Genomic DNA, 24,013 nt, shown 5'->3' with positions numbered 1-24,013 from the left:
AGGTGCTAATGGTTGCGATGGCTCATCCTCTGCACCGGGTGGAGATGTGTTCATGAGTCACCCAGTGAGGTCATCTGAAAGGCAGATAAAGAAGGAAATACCTATGTGCTCCAAACCCATCCAGGCTGTGCTCTGGCCTGATGCTGTTACATCTCTTAAGCTCTGATACAATGACATACTCATCCTACAAAACCGCTGCTTCTGCAGTTTCTGTTCATCTGATGTATCGGTCCAGCTGCTCTCCCCCCCAAAGATGGGTGTGGCTGATGGCACTTACTGAGCATATGCAGTGTCACTGAACTGTCACACCGATGGGTTTTATCCCACGGAGGTGAGGATTTAGTTTTGGTTTTAGAAGATTGTCATCTGGAATTTCAGGCACCTTCCATAAAAAACTACATGATTTGCGCGGAACTGAATCACAAGCACTAATTGGGAATGTACCCTGATGCCCAAACACATCCGTCTCTCAATGATAGGGAACGCAGGGGAGTAGAGCTGCTGCCATAGTGGTGACGTGTGTGTCAGCAGCTAAAAGTACCACTATTTCGGGGGGAGTGGGCAGAGTTGCGCACTGCCACTATCTGCCAGCCCACTGAAGAGTCAATGGCTTTCGGCGCTGAGTACAGCCAAAGTGGGACACTCGAGTCCAGCTTAAATGTATGTTTCTGTTACATGTACTGCTTTATTTCCCACTAATCTGGATTTACTATTACCTGTAGTAAGTTAATTATATTTAACACACCTAACAAGTTTAAAGAGCTGTATATGTTTAACTCTGCTTGAATTATTAAAGAGAAATGAATGCAAAATATGACCCAGATGTGTTTTATTAAATGCTTAGACAAACATTCTCAAGCACCATATATTTCTGTTATAGTATGCAACTCTAACAGAGTAGGGAATTTTTATTTTATAGTGTCCTGTATAAAGAGATGGAATTTGACAACCTATCTCTGCAGTGACACAGTGGTTCAGCAGGTAAAGTGTCAGTTCTGTGGTCGCTGGTTCAGATCCTGCAACAGGCTGCCTTTTTGTTGTGTGATGATGTTGAGGAGGTCCTCTGCAATGGTGTTCGGACAAAGAGACACTTGTGTGGACACCAAGTCGTCAGTGAAATCTAATTCAGAAAAGGTTTTTCAATCATTCCCTGAACTGGCACTGTGGCAAAATAACTAACCTTAAGGTTCAAGGCCTACGATGGAACACTAGAAGGAAATACCTGAATTCACAAGGGGGCACTGATACACTCAAACTGGGGCTGACCCAAGCTGGCTGGCTGGCACCTAGCATCAGGGTCATAAGGTCGAGCCCAGAGTGGTAAGAATCTTCCCATGTAAAAGCGTCAGGAAGTTACTCCTTTAAAGCTTGCTTTTGTTCCATCTCCATTCTTCACGCAACTAACCTGCTCAGCAAGGATTTCAAACCCTAAAGTCTTTCAGAATCCAGCACGTTCGCCACTCAACCAAGAGAACTTCAGACAGAATATGCTTTCCACTCGATTAAATCTGTGAGGGGAAAAAAAAACAAAATAAAACAAAACACTTACTGTTAGAACAAACATCAAACACTTATTATATACGCATTTTTAATTCCTGAAATAAAGCCAGAATAAATAAGCCCCGAAACAAACCCAAAGAAGTAAAAGCTCGCTTTCGATTGTAGACAATAAAGTGACTTAAACTGAAGAGTCCGTGCCACTCTGTCCCTTGTACGGCACATCGCAAATGTCATTTTGTGTAAATTACTACACGCACAACAGATACAGTGACAGAAAGTGATATTGTCACCGAAGAGAGCGCATAGAAAACGTTTTTGGGCCTGACTCATCCAAACTCACAAAAAGATGTTACGAGAATAAAATCAGAACAAATACAATACTCATAGGAAGCCCCGCAAACGATTTAATGATTTTACGGGGACATGACTTGGAAACAGTCTAAAAAATAAAAAACACAAACACAAAGCTCCGTTTGCATCGCCGGGGTTGTTATCGGTTCAGACGTGTTTATAGATTAGTCGCAGGGTTCATCAGACATTGCAATACGCAGTTATACACAGTGGTGCCGTGAGTATCACCCAGATCTTTATGTTTCATTGCCAGCTCCATCCTCTTCCATCTCATCCCCTCTCCCGGACCGGTCTTTAGTTTGCCCACTTCAATGCCTTCCTGTAGATCCGCGTATCCCGATAAGCCTGTGATCCAGAGTCCATTTCGGGCAGTGCGGGGTTTGGGAATAATGCGGCAGGTTACCGCAGGCCGGTCTATTGGTTTACTGTAAACACTGTTTAGTGTGAGATTTAAGCGACAGCGTTGACAACTTGCAGTGGTCCGTCGGCGGGTTTTAGGGGGACCGTGATAATCAGATTAAAAATGAACAATTATGTTCACTGTATATTTTTATATATTATTTATACTCGGGAGTGGGTCCGTAGCTTTTACCAGATTCAAGAAGGGGCCCATGATTCAAAATAGGTTAAGAACCAAAGTATTACGAAGTAGACGTAGTATATAGATTTTGACCACCAGGTGGAGACACGAGCCCCAGATCACCAGGCCCTTGTTTACGTAGTTTAGGTTTCCAGGCTAAGCAGCTCTGAGAAGTCGGAAACATCCATCCATCCACCCATGCTTTAGGTAACTAAGAGAAAAATGGGAAAAATGACACATAGCCATAGGCTTAAGATAAAAGGAAAGATATGTCTTATTGATCCCTGGGGGAAATTCTTTTGCATACAGCAGCGTCTACATACAGTGCGCAGGCTAATACATTTGGTGTAAAAGTAAGACAAAGTCAGTGTCCTTGTGTAGCTGATTTATCTGTGAACAGGGGGCCCTGGTAAGGCAGACAGACCTCTGGGAGCCGCTCCCAGCACCAGTGCCTAGTTCCTACAGATCTGACTCCTTACACCCCATCCCAGCTATGACTTCTGCTTCAGTACTCAGTACAAACGCTCCTCTACTTACGAACTTTCAACTTACAATCTTTCAGACATACGAACGAAGAGGACTGTAAGTCCAAATTGTGTTCGTTGCACTCCAGTCTCCTGACTGCAACATAATTTTTTTTCTGTGCGCCAGTTCGGCCCAGTGCCACTTCTGGCCGCTACTCCCGCCGCGCAGCAGCATAGTATGCATACTCCCAGCATCCTAGTTCTTTGTACTTGCGTATACCCTGAAAATGATGTTGAATAACGACTTACGAACATTTCAAGTTACGAGCGGCTTCCAAGTTACAGCTGAACCCCTCTCCCCTCACACACAGACATCAATCATCGGCATCACTGACAGAACAGTACCGTCCTCCACTCTCTTATAGTTTTGTTTAGGGGCCCAGACTGGTGCATACAGAACCAGCAGAAGGCTGTCTTCAAGGCTTCGATGTGTCTCCACCTTGTGCTTACCTCAATGAAAGAGGCCAGGGCTGTCATCAGACGATGGCGAGAAAAGGGGGGCTGTGTCGTCCGTCCTGATACCAGTACAGCTTTAAACAATTTCCTCCATGATAATAATAAAAATATTGTGATAGGGTTATCAGGGAGATGGTTTAAATTTATACACACCTTTTGTACTAATGTTTCCCTTCCACACTTCCTTAGAGCGATAGTAGTGATGATGACAAACATCATAGTAGCAAAAGGAATGTTTCATCCTACAGTAGCTCAGTGTCATCACAAGAGCCTCTGATATTTAACTTTTCTGACATAAACGTTTCAGTTAGATTTTTTCAATGGCAATTTCAAACCACTAACAGGATGGGGTGAAGAACAGAGCAGGCAACAGGTCCCTGTCACGAAGGTAACATTAATGGCACGGAGACCTTGGATAATTATTACAGGGGGCAGGTCTGCTGGCAATACTGGTCACCAGAGTGTGAGACAAGCCCATGACAGATATTAATGTTGAAGGCCGTGGTTTAAGGACCTCGATGATGCAATCGTCTGTACTGGCAAGCAGGGAATTCTTTTCTAGTGGTGCCGGGTCAATACGGGATTATATATCATAAAAGGCACATTCGATGAGACAGATATGGGGTCGTCGGTCCTCGGGGCTGTTCACATGCCTTCCAGGCCGTGTCACAGGAAGTTTTTTATAGGGGACAGATGCCGATGACATATAGCTGGGGAAGCTCCACCTCCACACTCGTTGGGGCATCCTGACCTGCCACCGCATAGCATGTCCCCCCAACAGGAGGTACCACAGGGACAGGCACGTCCGCCTTAGCGGACCCCAGGCCCATCTTGGGCTCATCAGGAAAAATGGTGACCAGCCCACAAATTTATAAGCTGCCTCCTCTGCTTTCAATAAGGATTGAATAAAATGGCAAATAAATTACAGTATAAACTCTTAGGAGAGAAGATAAGAGACGAAGCTGCTGTGAGATGCTGCTGAAAGGCTCCTGCCTTCGTTAGTCAGCTTAGGGGCCGTGAGATGCTGCTGAAAGGCTCATGCCTTCGTTAGTCAGCTTAGGGGCCGTGAGATGCTGCTGAAAGGCTCATGCCTTCGTTAGTCAGCTTAGGGGCCGTGAGATGCTGCTGAAAGGCTCATGCCTTCGTTAGTCAGCTTAGGGGCCGTGAGATGCTGCTGAAAGGCTCATGCCTTCGTTAGTCAGCTTAGGGGCCGTGAGATGCTGCTGAAAGGCTCATGCCTTCGTTAGTCAGCTTAGGGGCCGTGAGATGCTGCTGAAAGGCTCATGCCTTCGTTAGTCAGCTTAGGGGCCGTGAGATGCTGCTGAAAGGCTCATGCCTTCGTTAGTCAGCTTAGGGGCCGTGAGATGCCAGTCTGGCCTGTTCTGGCTTCCTAAATGAACACGTGCTTTCCTTTGAACAAGCAGAACGACACAGATCCAACACCCTTCTGAGGCCCGTGGGTATATTGTAACTGTACTCTGCTGCTGTGGACTTTGTGTCCTGTTAGACTCACAAAAGCATTCACCACAGCAAGACCAAAGTCCAATAATTTATCACTGGCCTTTTGGCAAATCAATCCCTATAAATATATCAATTTCAATTTGGAATGCACTCAAATATGTGTTTGGGTGGTTTTACCCTCATATAACTGAAATTGCTGCAAGCTGCAATGCTTGGAAAACATTCCTTCGTTCCTATATTCTCCTCAGCATAAATCACAGCCCAGTGCCGCGTCTGGATCTTCACAGAAGCGCCGCTTTTGCACAGCCCCTGCTTACGGGGCCATTGCTGTGTTCAGGGCCACGCCGTTAACTGCTAGGAGCCCCTATGTGCTGACAGGTCAAACCTCTTCCATGGACCCCATGTCCTGCCCCACAGTTTAGCGTGTGGCCTTCACATTATCTTTGGTTTAAAAATGAAGAAAATTGCTAAATGTTTGACCTTTTAACGGGAAATGTCCTGATTCAGTATCTTTCAGTCAACAATGTTGACTTAGCTGGCAGTCACTGAATCTTCGCCTTTGGTGGTGGTGGGGGGGGGGGGGGTCTTTCCCATATTGGTACTATTGCAGCTTTTCCGGGGTTTTTTGGCATTGGAAGGTCTAGGGGGACACAGACACTTGTCACTGATGTATAAATAACTGGGGAGGGGGTGCTGGGGGGGAGTTCTTCAGCCAGCCATTTTCTGGAAGACTGAGTCAGACATAGTCAGACATTTCACCCTTGGACTTCCCCCCCCCTTGCCCCCCACCATGGAACAGCCCCCTAGTCTCAAGCATGTGCCTTTCTGTGGCACGTATGTAATGTCCTGTGCTTCCCACCTCCCAGTACTGTAGCGTGTTCTGTACCGACCCCCGTTCAGTAGCATATCCAGCCATGTTCCACCCACTTACCCCAAAGGGCCGTAAACACAGCAGAAACCCGTGGCCCCTTTCAACCCCCCATCCAGTGATTTCATGAGAGGGACTGAACACGTCCCGGAGAGAAGGGGTAGGGGCGCGGTGCTGTGAGGGGTACTGAACACTCTCTTGAGAGAAGGGGGAGGGGCACAGTGCTGTGAGGGGTACTGAACACTCCCTCGAGAGATGGGGGAGGGGTGTAGTGCTGTGAGGGGTACTGAACACGTCCCCGAGAGAAGGGGGAGGGGCACAGTGCTGTGAGGGGTACTGAACACTCTCTTGAGAGAAGGGGGAGGGGTGTAGTGCTGTGAGGGGTACTGAACACTCCCTCGAGAGATGGGGGAGGGGTGTAGTGCTGTGAGGGGTACTGAACACGTCCCCGAGAGAAGGGGGAGGGGCACAGTGCTGTGAGGGGTACTGAACACTCTCTTGAGAGAAGGGGGAGGGGTGTAGTGCTGTGAGGGGTACTGAACACTCCCTCGAGAGATGGGGGAGGGGTGTAGTGCTGTGAGGGGTACTGAACACGTCCCCGAGAGAAGGGGGAGGGGCACAGTGCTGTGAGGGGTACTGAACACGTCCCCGAGAGAAGGGGGAGGGGCGCGGTGCTGTTAGGGATACTGAACACGCCCCCGAGAGAAGAGGGAGGGCTGCAGTGCCGTGAGGGGGACTGAACACATGTGATTCCAAATCACCACTTTAAATCAGGGATCCCGGGGACAGAGCCTTAGCTTTTACAGTCTAATTTAATTTAAAGCTGGTGGAGTGATTCCATGCAGAAAAGGTCCCGTTCATTATCACGCATGGATGACAGTGAGCTGTACTCACGTTTGTTCTCTCTAAAACCCTAAACTTTCCATGAGGTCTTCTGCCTGATTTTCAGTCCAATAAACTAGACAGAAAACAAACCAGATGCTCCTAATGACAGACACATGAAAAAATCTGCGTCCGGTGGCCGTTAGCGTGCGGAAAGCCCTCGCAGACCGCTGATTCCTCCGCCTGCCCCCCCCACACGGATGTCTCCAGCCTACCACCCCCTCCTCTCTGTGCTCTTTCTGGTCACATGGCATCCTAAGCCCCAGGCTCTGCCTCACTGTCCACCTGCTGGACGCCACTACGGCAAAAAAATCGGGGAAGCTCCTGTTCACTGATAGTACAGGTACTGCACTCTCCTCCCACCCCTCATCTCACCCTCCCCATCCATGAGCTGCTAGCCAAGACAGGGGCACCTCAGAGGGGCGGCCTCCACGGGCCAGTGCACAGCGCAGGCGGGGGCAGACTCTGCGGAGCCATCTCCCGTGAGGGACAGGAAGTAAACAACCCATCTTACGGTCATCACCCCACTTAGACCAGCGGGACCCTGGAAGGCAGCCAGCCTCTCCGACTGGCAGCCAAGCCCCCCCCCCCCAGCTCAGACCCAGGATGCCCTGGGATTCGTGTCCATCAGCTCTTCCTGGCTTTCCGGTCACCTGGACCACCTCAGGCGTCCAGCTGTGCCACGGCTCTGTGGATGTGCTCTGTGTCTGCGTCGCTTCAGTGTCATGTGACCCACAGCCTGTCCCCCTGTGTCGATGTCACTGAGTTCATCATGTCGGCCCTGTCCAATCAAGCGGCACGCTGTCAGAGACCAGCGCTGCATGGCGGGTTCAGCTGCAGATGTACTACAGGGGCCTTTATCAGGGGACTTTCTGGTATGCTTCCAGCACAGGACTCCATGGTACACACACACATTTATATTCATATCTGGACAGTGGGGACTGTCCATTCATTTCTATGCAAAAATCCCTAATCCCAGCAATGACAACCTTAACCCCCACCCAGCCCGAACCTTAACCAGAAGTTACCAAACAAAATATGAGACTTTTGGCATTTTTACTGGCATTTGGTCCCCACAAAGTAATATAAAACTAATCTACACATACACACACACACACACACGGTCCTTGTGCTGGACTGACATCACAAACTGCTGTCAAAGGGTCACATTGTCCAGTGAAGTCCAAGGCCGAGCCAGGGGTAGATTGATGCCCCCCAGCCGGGGTCACCCTGCTGCCACAGTGCTGGCTTGTGTTAAGATGGCACCTATCAGATATTGTGAGACGCCGCTGAGGATGCGGGAGGGGGTGCAGCTTTCCGGGGTGCGGCTCTGTTCCTTCATTTCCGGGACACCTGCCTACTGCTATCTGTGTGCTGGGAGCCATGAACATGCAGGAATGAAACACTTAACATGACAGTCTTCTGCTGCAAACGTATTCCTTGCTAAGGAAAAGTCAGCATATTCTACAAGCGATTCCTGACTACACAGAAAGCCCCCCCCCCCCCCCCCCCAAAAAAAAATTGCCAAAAGATCTGAATCAGTCAGTGTATCAATGTAAATTCATTTTATCTGCTAATTTAACCACAACGTGAATCATTTCACAGAAGCTACTTTTGCCAACATACACGTTAATTTTCCATTCGAAACCAGCATAAATACAGCTCACAGACACCCACTGACGCCAGGCTTTAATGGAATTCTGTGGAAGACTCTTGTAGACTTTGTCTAACTCAAGAATAGACGAAAGCTTATTAGTGAATATACTCCGATTACGCTTTTTCGGAGCCAAACCGGACGCTATTCTCCACTGGGATTCTGTCAGCGCTTCATACATTGTGTTTGATTAGGCGACATTGGTTGGACAGATAGACTTGCAGTCAGACATCTTAGACCTGCCTGGTACCCAGGCTTCTCTGCGCAAGACAGAATTAACTAACAAGAACATTAACGCTCAGGTTCAGTCACATGGTCTCGGCGGTGTTGGCTCAAAGCGTTCATTCTTTCTGCGGAATGAAACTTTTTGTTGAAACCCAGAATAACGGTTTATCATCGTGGATGTCATCTTTAGCCATTGACATTTGTCAATGTTATAAATGAAGTAGCTATCTTTATGTTTTGAGCTTGACCGTTTAATTTTCAAGTTCCGTGATTTTTAGTAGACTAGTTTGGTAATTAGCTTGCCAGTTAGGCTTGGTGTGTGTTTTAGCCGAGCTAGAAGCAACACGGTAGAAACTGCCACTCGTGTTGACTTTATTCTAAAGAAGGCCTTTGATGAGGGAGAGCAAAATTTGCATATAAGTAGCTGACCTACTAAAATAAGACAAAAAGACTTTGTCTTGGTCATACTGCCAAGATCCACAGTATACTTCCCTCATTTCAAAAATCTGCCGCTGGCATATTCAGAATTTACTGGAAATCACACACACACACACATGCACACACACACACACACACACACACACACAGGTTTGTAATTATATCTTTGTTGGGACTCTCCATTTATTTCTTCATTTAAAACTCTAATCCCAACATGACGTCATTAGCCCCCATCCAGTCCTAACCTTAACCATAAGTAACCAAACAAAATATGAGACTTTTGCCATTTTTACTCTTTTGATTGCAGTCACAGATCTTTGTGGGCACATGAAACATTATCCCCACAATGTCAAAAAAACAGGGCCCAGACCGGATCGGGTAGACTGTACAGATTCGGTAGCAACAAATGAATAACAAACATTGAGGCAAATGGATCACTTTGGTCTGTGGTGCAGATGCAGTGTTTGCTGGAAATTGCAGCTGACCAGACTATCCTGGAACAAAATGATGCAATGCACAAAAACTCTGAAATATACGTGCAGCACAATTAAATAAAAATTGCTGTGTTGTGCACTTGGTGAATCAAATAAGATCAACTTGGTAAATCAATAAGACAACTCTAAATAAACCATAAACTAAGGACATATTATGAACTCCACTGTGCTGTGCGACAATGCTTTTCTTCCTATTTTTTCATCTACATAAGAAGTCATATGGGGATGATGAAAATATGCTCAGGCCCAGAACATTAAGCACAATGTGAGCACAGACCAACATGGGAGTGAGGAGGGGGGACAGTAATGCTCGCGCATGGTACAAGACAACCAGGCCAAGTGTGAGAATGCCCAGAGTCTAAGCCCGCCTCTGCTTGTCACGGATAGGCCGCTGGAGCTGACAGACATCCAGGTGCACTGAGCCCCGCCTCCCAAGCTCCAGCCCCTGTAGTCCAACTTCACTATGATTTGCAGAATGACAACATGGGTGAAGGGCAGTCAGTGTGGCTCTCCTCTCCTCTCCTGCTCTGCCTCTCTCTTTCATCGCCCACAACATTAAGATTAAGATTGCTGTGCTGGGTTGGCACCCCATCCTGGGTTGTTCCCTGTCTTGCGCCTGGGATAATCTCCGGACCACTCGTGACCCCTAATAGGACGAGCAGTTACAAAAAATGGATGGACGGATGGGTGGATGGAATAAGATCGACTTATTGAAACCAGGGGGGAATTCTGGCACATACAGCGGCAACAAAGAACATACATACACAGACGAGCGCAGATATATTACCAAACAGACAAGGTGCAAAGACAATACAAAGTGCGACACAAACAAATTTAAGGGCTACACAGTACACAAAGAAAATATCCTGAAAAACAGAATATTATGATGCTAGAAATAAAAAAAATAACATTTAAATACAAGAATAATAAATTCTATGCTATTTTTCCCAGACATTCTATGTCACAGAATGGGTGATTATAGCCATAAATACTGCATATATCCAGAGAGAGTCTGTCTTTTTGCAGTATGTTCATCATGTAGGTGCGGGGAGCAGAGCAGCTGTCCTCCAGTCATTGAACAGACAAGACCAGTCTGCAGCAGGCTGGATGTAAAGCAGGACCCCAGCACGGCTGCGGCAGAGCATTCTGGGAGACGGACTGAGCAGACGCGCTCATGGAGAACAGATGCGGCAGGGGCACCTATTGCCGTGCGCCTGTCAGCCTTTTTACAGGCCATCAGCATCGAGGCGTTTCAAAGCACGAGCCTTTAAACATGAAAGTGCTGTGCTCTTCTGTCCCGAGGCACCGTGGGTCAGTCTTTAAAGCCTCACGCTGGGGGCTTCCTGCTCCCCGCACATGTAACCAGACTCCCTTTGATGGCACTAATGGCATCGCGGCCGCGAACCTCCCCACTCCATAACTGGGAAGGTTTTCCATGAAATGCCGCGGTCACATGTTCCCGCTGCCGCCACCCCGAGGGATTCCGGCACGATCCCTCACACTTTCTCACCGGGATGTTTAAACATTAACCAAAGCAGCCGATACTGAAACCGACAGCTTCCGAATGCTGAATGAAAAATGGACATTTGGACAATTACAGCATGTTATAAAAAAACATATTTATCACGTTAACAGTAGCTGAGCTCAGAAGGGCAAAAAAATGGTACAAAATGACGTGAGCAAGAAGCACAAAGTTACAAGACAGACGACAGAGGAATCCTGCATTCCCATGAGATCCTGCTGCATTCATTCAGCTGAGAAGCACTTCCTTACCCTAGTAACACTTACCCCAGTAAACAGTGGGCACAACTAAGAATTCAGGGCCCCATGACTACATGTCACCTTGTCCTCCCCCCAGCCAAATTTCATGTATAATTTTATATTAAAGTGCTGTCCCCCCCTGAATCTGCAGGGTATCCATCCCCCTACCCTGCCCCAGATATCCATTAACCTCTGTAGTTTCTGGGTGACCGGGGACTGAGGTGCTGGGAGAGTGAGCTGTCTGCCTGGCTCTGGTAGACTGCCGTACATAAACCACGTGCTGGAGCAAGCGGCTGGCGGCTTGGAGTGCTGGAATAGCGAGGGGGTTACAGTGAAACACCAGGATCGGCCTGACAAATCAATCATTACACGCATCACTCTCATTACGAGTCTGTAAGGGTCCTCATACAGGACACATGAGACATATGAATTCTCCCAGTCAATACTCAGTTCCGTCGAAGGGTTTTAAACCCATCTGAAAATAACTGCTTATATTGGACTTTATATCACAGTGTTAGTGGTTTTTATTACTGGTTCAAAGTCTTCCCCACTGGCAGTGTGTGAAACCTAACTGACAGCCTGATCTGGTGTCCTAATGCTGGGTTCCCAGGACGACTATGCTAAACAATAATCTGGTGACTATTACACAATAAAGCGGGTTTATGATGGAAAGTTTGTTTTAACTGCCATTGTAAAGCTGGTCATGGAGAGATATGGCAGCAGGGAAATGCAGCCAGCACAGGCCTTTTAAAGTCAGATACAGTGTCAGGGCGTCTAACGAGAAGCCCGTCCACGGCTCTGATGGCCGACAGAAGGCGCAGAATCAGCGAAAGTCCACAAGGAACCGTGAGAGCGTGAACATGAGAGGCGTCTCCTGGGAATTCCTCAGAGGGGAAACGGGAAGGAGGACTTGCCACCCAAGCTGCCATTTTAGCAAATGGTTTCATAATCTTTGTTTTAAGAACGCTTCTCCCCCATCTATTAGACGGTGTAGCACAAAGCATCACAGTGTTGGACAGTTCAGGTCCAGAAGCTACAAATCCAGACCAAGATTTTGTTTCTACCAACCAGTCGAGCATAAAGAGTCACAGTCACAGAGGACTCAGCTGGTCAACTTTTACATATAGTTTTACGTAGTCAAGCACAGGACCCTCTAAATCTGCTGAGGTATCCATGCTCCTAACAGTACACTCAGATTGGAGAGGAAAGCTTGGTCTGCCAACCGCACAGCCTCTTGGTCCAACGAATGACGTGAATTTAAAGGGTGTTTACCACGAAGGTACAATGACCTGGTACCATCACCTAACCTTTGTCCGTTTTACTGTGGTGTGCATATTTCACACAGCACTCCTGAAGACGCGTTCTGCAAGGTCCACACAAGCGAGGAACACAATGTTCAGGTAAGACCCTCTGAGTTTTAATTGTACTGAGCTTCTCTGAGGAGGAATGTCTTGCTAAATATTTAATGAGACAGCAGATCTAACTACAAGATTACTTTATCTAGTGTCGTTATACATGTGAACTCATTAACTATAAATACCATTACAAGACACTGAAATGGAAAAAATACACGAAAGCCAGCATGTAAAATTCCTTTATTTGCTTGGAGTTTACATCTCTTTCGATGAATTTAAAATTTTTAAATAAATAACTGAGACCATTGCTGTTCTTGGCACTTGCTGGCTTCAGCTTCCCAAGACTCGAATCCTAAGAATCAGAATGTAAACTAGAGTGAGATTTGAAATGAAAGTGCAGAGTGCAGAGATCACAGGCTTTATGCCAATGGAGCGCGCCGATACAGCCCTGGTTATGAAGCCTTTTAGATTAAATTAGTGTTATTGAGTCTTCCAGCAATTTAATACTTGCCTGTACTGACCCCATCTTAAATTCAATAAGTAGCCAGTTTTCACAGCATCTTCAATCCATTAATTATCCTGTACTCACTGCACCTTTAACTTATTATATTTCCTGTACTCACTGCACCTTTAATTCAATGACTGAGTACTCTCTGTATCTTTAATTCATCGAATATCTTATACTCACTCCATCTTTAATTGAATAACTACTGAGTACTCACTGCATCTTTACTTCATCAAAAATCTTGGACTCATTGCATCTTTAATTCGATAAGTATCCAATAGGCAGGCATCTTTAATTTAATGTGTACCCATTACTTCCTACTGCCACCTTTATCAGCACTCTTCCAGTTACTGAACAGATGCAGACCCTCATGGCAGGGCAGCCTCGCTCATCATACCGATTCTCTCTCTCTCTCTCTCTTTGTCTCGTAGGGTTGCCCTGCTGGTCAGCATCTCCGCACTCCTCCATACAGGAATAGCCAAGCCTTACCCATCATGGGTGTGTACTCAGTCGACATCCTCATGCTACATACATGTTCTCCATAATCACAGCATCAACTGGGCTGCCCTTCTTAGCTGTCATACAGCCGCTTATGGGTATGATTATCAGCTAGAACAGTGTGCCATCCTGCAGTACACCCAGTTAGACAGTCATATGCCTCAGAGTGGTACCTCAGAGCAACCGCTACCTAGGCAGCGTGGTAAATCACATACCAGGTACTTACCTGTCCCAAAGACATGGACAGTACAGATTTAAACATGGTGCATGATGCACACCACGGAGGGCGGTTGGAGTAAGGAAAAACGACACCAGCCAGGGAATGAAACATCAGCCCAGAGTGGGAATTTTACAGTAACCATGGGGGGAAGCTCTGTGTTCTGGTCTACAGCAGGAACCCTCTCTATGTGTTGTGTTTCCACAGGCTAAAGTCATGGAGAGCCAGTTCCAGGAAACACTCAGGTACTCATTCCAGCTTTCACACCACTCACAGTGCTAGGAGTCACTGCTTCCCATAACTAAGACACTTCAGGCCAAATGATGCTCCTTGTTTGGTAGCTTAGGAGCCCAGGAGAAACACACATTCACCTTCTGCCCAGAAAGCCCAGCAGGCACCTGGGGTCCTGATGAATGTGCTGCTTTCATGCAGGTCTAAGGGGCTGAATCAGAAGGTGGCTTTGGGGATGAAGAAACTGGAGCCCATGGAGGATCAAACCCAGATATTTAAAGACCATGATCCTGATATGTTCTTCAGGGTGGTGAAAAATGCAGGAGGAAGCCCCAGGAAATACCACCTGGCTGAGGAGGACCGAGATGAGCTCTACCACCCCTCTTTGGAGCAGCTAGCTCAGGCTGCCCATCAGTCAGTTCCTCTGAAACTGGTGGAGGAGCCCAGTTTCCCTATGTACAATCACCCAGAGGAAGACCGAGACCTCCTGCACCATGGTGACCCTCTTTCCTGGAAGCCTCCACTTCAGCCAGAGCCAAAGCAAGAAGAGGAGCCCAGGCCCAAGATCTACACCCACCCAGAAGAGGACCGAGACCACCTGTACCACCCATAGGCAGGGGAAGGCCTCGCAAGGCAAAGGGAATCTCACTCACATGTATCAATAAGGGGAGAACAGATGACTTCTAAGTGCATGTTTATCTAATGGAAGAGTGTGCAACTATGCAAATAAAGAGATAATGAAACATTTTTCTACATACTCCAATAATAAATAGACACATATCCATAATCAAGTCACACTTTAATTTATAATCATTGACATTTTCCATGTTCCCTCAAATGGCACAATCTCCTTCTGAAGGGCTCTGCCTTTTGGCCCCCACAGCAGCAGGACCACACCTCCCGTCAGACAGCAGATCCACGCCGGTCAGCACAGCTCATCCGCGGGGAGGACGCCCTTAGTAATGATCAGGTTACCGTACAGGGAGCTCTCCCTGCCTCAAGGAGAGCAACAGCAGCAATGATTGGCTGGCTCATGTGCTCGTCAGACAGGCAAACTGCCATGGGGGCGGGGCTTACCCAGTTGCCACAATGGCATAGGACTTTTTGGCTCGCTCATAAAAGGCGAACCTCTCCACTTTTTCTAGAGATTTCTAGAGAGAGAGAGAGAAAGAAACAGATAAATAAAATAAACAAGAAACAAATAAAAAGATAAATATTTGCTTCATATTTCTCAATAAATTATCTGAACTGAATTGATCACAGGCTGTAGTCCACATTTACTGGTGTAACAAATATTGTATGAAGAACCATTATCTACAGCAAAGAATGCCTCTGAAATGATTATGAAACTGCAGTGACAGATGCCACAGACAACAAAGAAGAATTCAGGGTACTCCATGATTCCCAGACCAATCACGGCTCACCACCCTGGACAAGCCAGCCAATGAGATCAGCGACAGGACTCACATGGCATCCCGCCTCTCGGAGAAGCCTGCTGTAGGTGTCCCATACAGGTACAGCCACACCTCTCTGCTTGTCACTGTCCACCAGGTCCATGACAGCAGCCTGTCACAGCACACCATCACATGGGGAGGGAGCAGGGGGGTGACCAGGATCAGCCTGTCACACTGGTCATACATGTCAGGACAGATGTAACACCTACAGGACTTTCGACGTAGGAATCCAAGGGGAGGAGCTTCAGTATGGCTTCTAACAGCACAGGAATGTTCAGACCTGAAATTAAAGGACAACGTTTCCGTCACGGTGCACTCGGGACCCGCTTACACAGCGGTTAACAAGGCAGTGTAATCTTCTTCCTCCTTCTCACATACCGTCCGCCCTTATCTCAACTGGACCGTGTTTGCAAGTTGAGGATGACGGGAAGTTGGCATCAGCGAGAACTGTGAGAGGTTTATGGCCGCAATTAATAAAGCGAAACACCGTCCACTATATCTTATTCAAATATACATAGATTCTGCACACGATTTTTGTAAGTTCCCTGTATTCACTTATTATTACAGAACGACATAAAACTGTTGTGGATACCAGTTTAAAAATTGAACGATAAACTTAAGGAGAATGAACCCACGAAGGGCCCACGATTCTTTCAGGTCGGCATATCGTTAATGATGACAGAAAGACATTCTTTTTTAATCAAAATATGAATATCATATGTCAAAGGAGATTTGCCTCAGTTTATTAATACCGTTCACAAATGCATCCTAAGCCTCGTCTGCTTGTGTCGTGAGTACAATAGTGTTACGTCTTTAATGTGTCATTTAGTAAATACACAACACGGAATTTTAAAGTCCCTCGTGTAAACTGAGATGGAGACCGACAACTTTATCATAACATTATATTCGCAAACAGTGGCATTTTCGTGTAACGCTTCTAAAACTGCAATTAATTAAACGCTGGCGTTTTCTTACCAAGTTCATCGCCGTGGCCCATTTTTGCCAAAGTGTATAACAGCTCCGGGGAGAGCACCGAGGGAATGCCTTTAAGGACAACCATGATTTTCGAGATCGGAAGTCAGACAGGAAGTGGGCAAACACGGACTTGCGTATGGAGTTAACCTCTCAGGATCAGTGTGACTCTCCTGTCTTCCGCGAAATTTTAATTATCCCGGGGATGCCCCGATATCGATGCAAGTGAGGTACCAGGTATACCTGCACTGGATCTAAAGGTTTCATGCTTTCACTTTCTAAGTGCTGCCACACGCACGAGGCCCTCCTGCGGAAAAGGGAGGTACTGCAGCACGGCCCGGCACATCAGCAGATGACCATTTCAAATTCGCCGTGTCGTAATGGATCATAAGTTCATAACATGTCCATAGTAATTCGCTTTCACGCTACAAAATGTCATAAGTGCGTTCCTTTTAGATGTAACTATAGCGGAATAGTCTATTGTTCAGAGAATAGATCAATCAAGTAGGCCTATTTTAAATAACCTTTTTAAATTCCACTGCCATATGTAGACCGGACATTTTACCCTTTACCTCTTTTTGTTTTATAATTTAATTCGAAAATATTTACTTGTAGATATTTATCTATATTTTGTAGTAGGGTTTTTTTTTATTATAGTTCGCATTTTAAAAATTAATTACAAGTAGGCCTGTTTTATGTAAGTAACAGAATTTTATTGTAGAAGTATTCAGTGCTGCAATTGGCAGTTAAGCAAAGGTTATTTAATGGGCTGCATAAATTGCACATTAACAGAATAACATGGGCTGCGTAATTTTGAAATTACCAAGTCGTTGAAATCGAGGACGTTCTGTCTACCCGCTTGGGAGCGATCTCAGACCTTATTCGGAAAGTTTGTTGTGTTTTAACAATTAGGTGCATAAGCCAAGGGAACCAGTCTTGTATTTTTTAGTCTTCTTTAGAGTTTACCTTTGCAAACCATAAGCCGTAAAATCCGATTTTCAAGCGCATAGTTATATAGTTTTTATAAGTTATAAGAGTAGCTGCTGACCGACTTACAAGTTTTTCCATAAGGTCAACATATGAAAATAAAAATAATGCAATTTATTTTAATGAACAAGATGAATATTGCAAAAAATTAGGTATGTAAAGTAACTTTATTGCTCTGTACATTTATATTAAACATTTTTTTAACATTTGTATTTAATAGTTTGAAATAGTAATAATATATAAAGTATAAATGTCAATGCCTGCTTGGATTTTACAGCCTACCTGAAAGATTTTTTTTAACACGGGCGGGGACACATTAAAAGGAACGATGCGTAACAGTAAAGTTCAGATACATTTTTAATGCTAGGAATGTGAGATTATGAAAATATTTGAAATCCTCGTGCGATTCCAAGCCGCCTGTTTCGTTTGGAGCTGTAGTGACTCGACGGGTCGGAGGCTGAGGAACGCACCGCGGACTTTGGGTGCATTTTAATTCGGCAAGACTTCGATCTGCATGAAAATAGGAAACCAAATCAAGTTGCATAAATAAAGCTAGTTCCTCACTCGGAACAACACCTCAAACGTGCAGCTGTTGCTAATGAAAGGTGACTTTTTCTCTTCCTGATGAGGTTGTAATTTAGAGGAAATTTCTATTTTGCCCCGTGAAAAGCAGTGTGGAGGCGCTGCAGCTGCGAGCAGGGCGGGGAGAGAGAGACTGACGCGGGGAGAAAAGGGGAACGGTGGAGCCAGGACTGTCTGATCAGTTGAAAGATCTTTTATTTATTCGCGGACCCATGCTGTTGGCTCTTTGGTTCTGCTTTTTTAAATGGGTTTATCACGCTATGAGGGGCTGCCTCTGCCAAAATGTAACGTTTTGCCCCCTTTGTCTCCAGTGAACGCTTCAATTGGGTCTACATTTATTATTTTGACCTTTCGATAGCAGGGGACACACTTCAAAGTGAAACCTCCGTTCTTTTCTGAGAACCTTTGTGCCGTCTCTTCGGTGTGAGAAGACTTTTTTCCCTTTCCTTTTAGAAGTTTTGTTCCAGAAGCGGAGAAGAAAGCGAGCTCTTGGGGAATATTGAATGAAAATAAAAATCAATTAGGCTATGGACTTGTGAGGATATAAGGCTTCGCTGTGTGAAGAAACACTGAGATCACAGACAGAAGCGCCTTTAGAGATTGGGTGGAAATAAAAGGTTCTTTCCATAATCAAATCTGTTATGGATTTTTTCCCCCCGAAGTTAAATGCATTTCGAAGCAAGAGTATTTGGAAGAAAAAAAGTTAAATTTAGGAACAAGATTAATTTTCATTTTGAGGACTAAGTTTTCCAAGACTCACTGACAATTACAAGTGCTTTTATAATTGTGAAACGTTTTTCATATTTACAGAAGATACATTTTTATCTTAAAAAAACTTTTCAACACGTTGCTATTATAAATATTTTATACAATTCAGACATTGTATTCTAGGCTATATGACGCATTATTTCCGACTTAAACAAAATTTTAGGGTAAATTCTGCCGGCTGTGATACGGAAAAAAATACACAAGGTGAAAAAGGCAGTCATAAAGTTACATTTGATAAGGACAGGTCTCTGAGAAGAAACTAGTTTAATTTATTACAGCCTTATATGTACACACACAACACATTAAATTGTAATTACTAATTTTTCATACAAAATAAACAAAAATTACGCTGTTAAATTTAACCCAATAAATTCGATTTAATCGATCAGTTCTCTTCTATAATAATTACTTATACGAATAAAATTCTATTCTATAATAATACATATATCTAGCAATAAAACGAGATATAACAATCTAAAAACTACCAAACCTAAGTCTTAGTAATCATGCTTTTATCAATGTTAGCCGTTAAAAATGCTAGAATCATCCATTGGACATTTGCTGTTATATACACAGTTAAATTTAGGATTTTTTCCATATGTTATTCCACCAACAAAACGGCTCTCTTGTACCGCTATTGATGAACAATATTCTTTCTTACTTTTCCCGAGTCGCTAAAGGATCTCTAACTGGTGTCAAAATTCATGGTAAGAGTCAAATATCAAATTAATTTTACAATCACTGGTGCAATCAATTGAACTTCGAACGAACTTGTCATTGTATTTTCAAAGATTGTGGACTGGTACGTTGTCACTGGGACTTTATGATTGAGCCCCACAGTTCAGAATTTGACATGTTATTGTAATGAATCTAAATCAATCAATATTTGCCAAAAGCCTAAGAATTTGCTACTTTTCCCGACGACGGCGATATATGACTTCCTACAAAATTCAATTTCACAGTAGATGTAACCTGTGTTCTTCAGTTTTTTTTCAAAATTTAATAAAGAAAAAACTTTAAACAACGTAACATACAATATAATGCCAAATCCTGAACATATTTCTAGAACAGCTAATGCCACTGAACACTGTAGCGTTTACGTGACTAAGAAGCGTACGACTTCAACTCCCAAAATACTTTGCGCAGATAGCCACAGCGCAACCATTTTACGTCTGCATTGTACAATACTGCCACCTATCGGCGACAACCCTCAAGCACAATCAACCATCGTTCGTCTACTCCATACCTAAAAGATTCACGGCTGAGCAAAATGTATTCCAACTTTCATATTCCTAACTGTAATCACACTAAAAGCATCATAAGTAAAATCTTTTAGACTGTATAGCTTTGATGTGCAGTAGATTTGAAATAAAACTTGAGGGGTACATTAGATTATCAGCAAAACAAATCAGATGATCAAAAACCACACTTTATTTATATGTACATCGTATTTACATGGTCAGTCTGATCAATAGTACAAAAAAATTAAGATTTATTTACCCTACCGTCCTATTCTCCAAGTCAATTAAACTGCGATCACGAATGAATGACTTTACTGCCCCTTGGAGGGTAATTTTTCCACGTTTCACAGCCGCCCTACGCCACCACCTTCTTATATTTGCTTAAAATACGTAGACGAGCGACCTCCCATGGTCACGTGTCACACTACAACTTATTTACTTTTTTTAGAAGTTGTGATGTGCACCATGCTTTTATAAATCTAATCAGTTCCCGGTTAGCTCTGGTTTAATTATTAATCAGTCATTGCAGCTCGTAAAAAAGTTAACACCAAACTCACTGCCTATAAATTTCCACTGTTTTTCACCAACTGTAAATACCATATATGCATTTTCATACCCTTCTACATTTAATTAACTGGAAAGCACAATACTGTAATTTAGCTTAATAAAGGGGTCTATATGAAGTGATTTACTTAATGCTTTTATTTTCCAACTACCAATAAAACAAAAGTCAATTATGCACAGATTACAATTCTGCCTATATTCCACACAGCAAAGCTGAAGGACTCGACAGAGAAACACATTAGTACTTGTGTGCAAACACAAGGCATGTACACATCGGACCTCCGACTTCACTTCAGGACCATTGAGGATAAAGAAGGTCAGCCAGGACTCCTTCCCTACTTGTCCTGGAATGATGCTTTCCGCTTTTCCACAAATGCAGTCATTCCTTCCTTCCTGTCGTTCTGAGAAAGAAGAAGCAGACAAGAGTCAACGAGCGAGCAGCATGCAGGGCGAGGGCTGAAGGTGACGATACTCACGGTGGCAAAAGTGGCATGAAACAGCCTCTTCTCCAGACGGGTTCCCTCAGTCAGCGTCAGCTCGAAGGCTGAAAGGCGACAGTCACCATAACGCCACTGTCTCATGCTTTCCCAACAGATGTCAGGCAACCACACAAGTACTGGATCTTCCCTTAGAATACATATCGAAAGTATTTCTCATTGTACAAGTGCAATTAAATAACCTTGGAAAACTAAGTATCATAATTACCAACTATGTTTACACTATAAAATGGCATGTAAGTCAGTGCAATTGCCATGCAGGAGCATCAAGATAACCGAAAGGGACAAAGACCAGCCCTGACCTGCATTGACGGCTTCTTTTCCCATCGCAACAATAATCTTAGAATGGGCCGCTATCTTCTCTCCACACTTAATAGCTTCAGGTACCAGCTGGTCGATGGGGAACACTTTGCTAACAAGGCCTGTAAAACAAATCGTACTAAAAGTGACAAACGCTGCTCAGAAAACACAAGAGAGTTTTCCCAGTGCCAGTACCTGACTGCTTGGCTTCTTGAGCAGAGACCCGGTCTCCCGTAAGCACCATCTCCATAGCGAGGGATTTCCCAACAGCCCTGGTGAGCCTCTGCGTTCCACCAGCACCTGCAGGAGCAAATCGCCTGACTGTGGCCGACACACTCGTGATGTAGCTAAAGAGGATTTTGCATCTTGGCTCTATGAACATCCTCCTCAAGTCAGACTTTGCGTTATTCTACTGTTATGTCAGTACATGACAGGCTCTTTTAGATCTTGTGCTCTTCAGTGTGACAGAGATGCCAATTTTACTGGAAGGACGATGGGAAGCAGGTAAGGAAAACAGTGTGACCCTAACCGACTGCTGCATGTCAACTTGCGATAAGAGTCTTTTTTTTGTTTACCAGGAATGGTTCCCAACAGGATTTCTGGCTGTCCAAACTGAGCCTTCTCCCCAGCATAAATGATGTCACACATCATCGCCAGTTCACAGCCTCCCCCGAGCTGTAGAGCGCAATAATTAATCATGAGATTTCCACAAGATAAGCCCGAAATTGCAACATTAACAGAACATTAGCTACAATGCCAGCCGAAACTCCGCCTCCAATGTCAGGAGGAGCTGCACCCACCGCGAAGCCGTTCACTGCAGCGATGACAGGTTTCTTCACTGTGGAGACTTTGTTCCAGTGGGACAGGAAGTTTCCACTGTAACACTCCTGAAAGGTCCTGTTCTGCATCTCCTTAATATCTGCTCCCGCTGAAAGTGATACGAAAGACACCACAACCAAGTCATTACAGAACTACTCCTACTATTCTCGACTCATTAGTACTTCAAGGAAACACCTAGGATTTCACCATTTACTCATTCATCTGATGCTTTTAGCCAAAAGCAACTGACAAGTTACATTTTGAGTATGCTCCATGGGATTTGAACCAACATCTTAGCGCAATGCTCTACCTGTTGAGCACACCCCTAGTCTATAAATGTATCTCACCTGCGAAAGCCTTCTCGCTGCCTGTGATGACTATGGCCCCAACCTGGCTGTCCTCTTCAAAGGCATCTAGGGCCTGACTCACTTCTGTCATCAAGCCATCACAGAGGGCGTTCAGCGCCTTTGGTCGGTTCAGCTGGATGAAACCCACATTCTGCTTTTCTCCCTTCTTTTCCACCAGGATATACTGATACGGAGCTAAAACGTCAAATGTCAGCCTCTGTAATAATGCAGTAGCTAATGAACCGCCATATTGCCACAATCACTGCTCAAACCACACTATTCAGTGCCGTGAGCAAAACAAACATACAAGTCCACCATAATAAATCCTGGAAGTAGACACGAGTACAGTATAATCATATGACGCATAAGACGCAGTTTGCACTAGCATACAATGCAATATAAAATATAAAGTGCAATATGCATTTAGCCATAATAAGTTATTCTCTACTGCTTTTAAGGTCAAGGGTGTTAGGAGTGTCCTCTGTGTAACTTTGGACAGCACGACAGATCACAACGCATGACGTTATGAGCTGTGCACAGGCAGAACGAACCACGGAATGACCCAAATACTGTGAATTGCCCCAAAACCCTAAATGTCAAGGGGGTAACATACGCACCCGTGCTATACCGCCGTGCACCAGCCAAAGACAGCGCAGTGGCTTGTCTCACAAGGAGCGACGCGGATCTGCAAAACACCGCCATGTTCACAGTGCTAGAATAAAGTGGAGCTTGGATCGGCTCGCCTCGGTACGAAAGGCCAATCCCCAATTCAGTTTAGCCCGGTGCGACCCCGCGCAAGTTTGGCTCTGTTATACGCACGAACGTGCTTTCGCACTCACAGCGCACCAACGAGAGAGAAGGTGACTGGAGCGGCTCAGTTGCGCTGCGGCCAGTGCCCTCTAGTGTCGCCGCCTTGTAGGTGCTTCAAAGTTCACCGTATTAAAAACACGCTGCTTCATTCTCTTCCTGAATCACTGCATCCATAATGTTTGCAATTTATTTGAAGTTGTTGTCTATAGGAATGACCTGCCATGTGTGTGCTTACACCCCACAGAAGAGTAAAAGGCTTCGAAACTTTCCCATATCGGCGCCACTCTCCAGTGCATGTCCCTACTTCTGCTGTGGACATTCAAACCCTTATATTCAATGAATCATTTTCCAGGGTCCTACGCGCAGCTTTGCAGTGCGATTAGAAAGAGCAGTTTGTACGCTGAGCAGAGCTCAGCATCCTTGTCATGTTCTCTTGTCTTACAATGTACCTGTTTTAAGGTGCTGAGTGCCCCGTCGCTGCCATTATATAACGCGTCCTGGTAAAAAAAAAAAAAAGACCAAGTAACATACAGCAGACTATTGAGGGTGACCTACATTCATACGCACATCAGAAGGAATGGGTTTGAGCACTGCAGAGGATACGGGTTTACGCTGCGTGGAAGCGGCGGGATGCCGGGTTCTAATAGCTGTGAAGGCTAAATATGACACGTA

General features: G+C 45.0%; 3 protein-coding genes across 5 annotated transcripts; 1 reads left to right on the top strand and 2 right to left on the bottom strand.

The window, feature by feature from the left end:
• Positions 1-12,424: 12,424 nt before the first annotated feature.
• si:ch211-217g15.3 (uncharacterized protein LOC368914 homolog) lies at positions 12,425-14,728 on the top strand. The gene is made up of 4 exons (XM_049008452.1): positions 12,425-12,594; positions 13,486-13,552; positions 13,977-14,014; positions 14,202-14,728. Exons 1-4 carry the CDS (start codon positions 12,479-12,481, stop codon positions 14,611-14,613), a joined length of 633 nt encoding a protein of 210 aa, XP_048864409.1. The 5' UTR covers positions 12,425-12,478; the 3' UTR covers positions 14,614-14,728.
• Positions 14,729-14,782: 54 nt separating this feature from the next.
• On the bottom strand, positions 14,783-16,725 carry fuom (fucose mutarotase). 3 transcript variants are annotated; one of them, XM_049008454.1, is made up of 6 exons: positions 16,430-16,724; positions 15,833-15,901; positions 15,664-15,734; positions 15,468-15,566; positions 15,078-15,151; positions 14,783-14,996 (listed from the first exon to the last, which is right to left on the bottom strand). In XM_049008454.1, the coding sequence occupies exons 1-6, from the start codon at positions 16,512-16,514 to the stop codon at positions 14,972-14,974; spliced, it is 423 nt and encodes a 140-aa protein (XP_048864411.1). In that variant the 5' UTR covers positions 16,515-16,724; the 3' UTR covers positions 14,783-14,971. The 3 variants fall into 3 exon arrangements, with proteins under 3 accessions (XP_048864411.1, XP_048864410.1, XP_048864412.1); XM_049008453.1 differs by having other exon boundaries at positions 14,783-14,992; positions 16,430-16,722; XM_049008455.1 differs by lacking the exon at positions 15,833-15,901 and having other exon boundaries at positions 14,783-14,992; positions 16,430-16,725.
• A 3,451-nt stretch (positions 16,726-20,176) lies between these two features.
• Positions 20,177-23,391, bottom strand: echs1 (enoyl CoA hydratase, short chain, 1, mitochondrial). The gene is made up of 8 exons (XM_049008446.1): positions 23,149-23,391; positions 22,532-22,726; positions 22,166-22,293; positions 21,941-22,040; positions 21,561-21,665; positions 21,368-21,487; positions 21,045-21,112; positions 20,177-20,969 (listed from the first exon to the last, which is right to left on the bottom strand). The coding sequence occupies exons 1-8, from the start codon at positions 23,231-23,233 to the stop codon at positions 20,904-20,906; spliced, it is 867 nt and encodes a 288-aa protein (XP_048864403.1). The 5' UTR covers positions 23,234-23,391; the 3' UTR covers positions 20,177-20,903.
• Positions 23,392-24,013: the final 622 nt, after the last annotated feature.

The sequence above is a fragment of the Brienomyrus brachyistius genome, chromosome 3 (genome assembly GCF_023856365.1).
Source record: "Brienomyrus brachyistius isolate T26 chromosome 3, BBRACH_0.4, whole genome shotgun sequence".
NCBI lineage: Eukaryota > Metazoa > Chordata > Actinopteri > Osteoglossiformes > Mormyridae > Brienomyrus > Brienomyrus brachyistius.
Note: the sequence above shows the minus strand (reverse complement) of the source record. Positions and strands in the feature narration are given on the sequence as shown.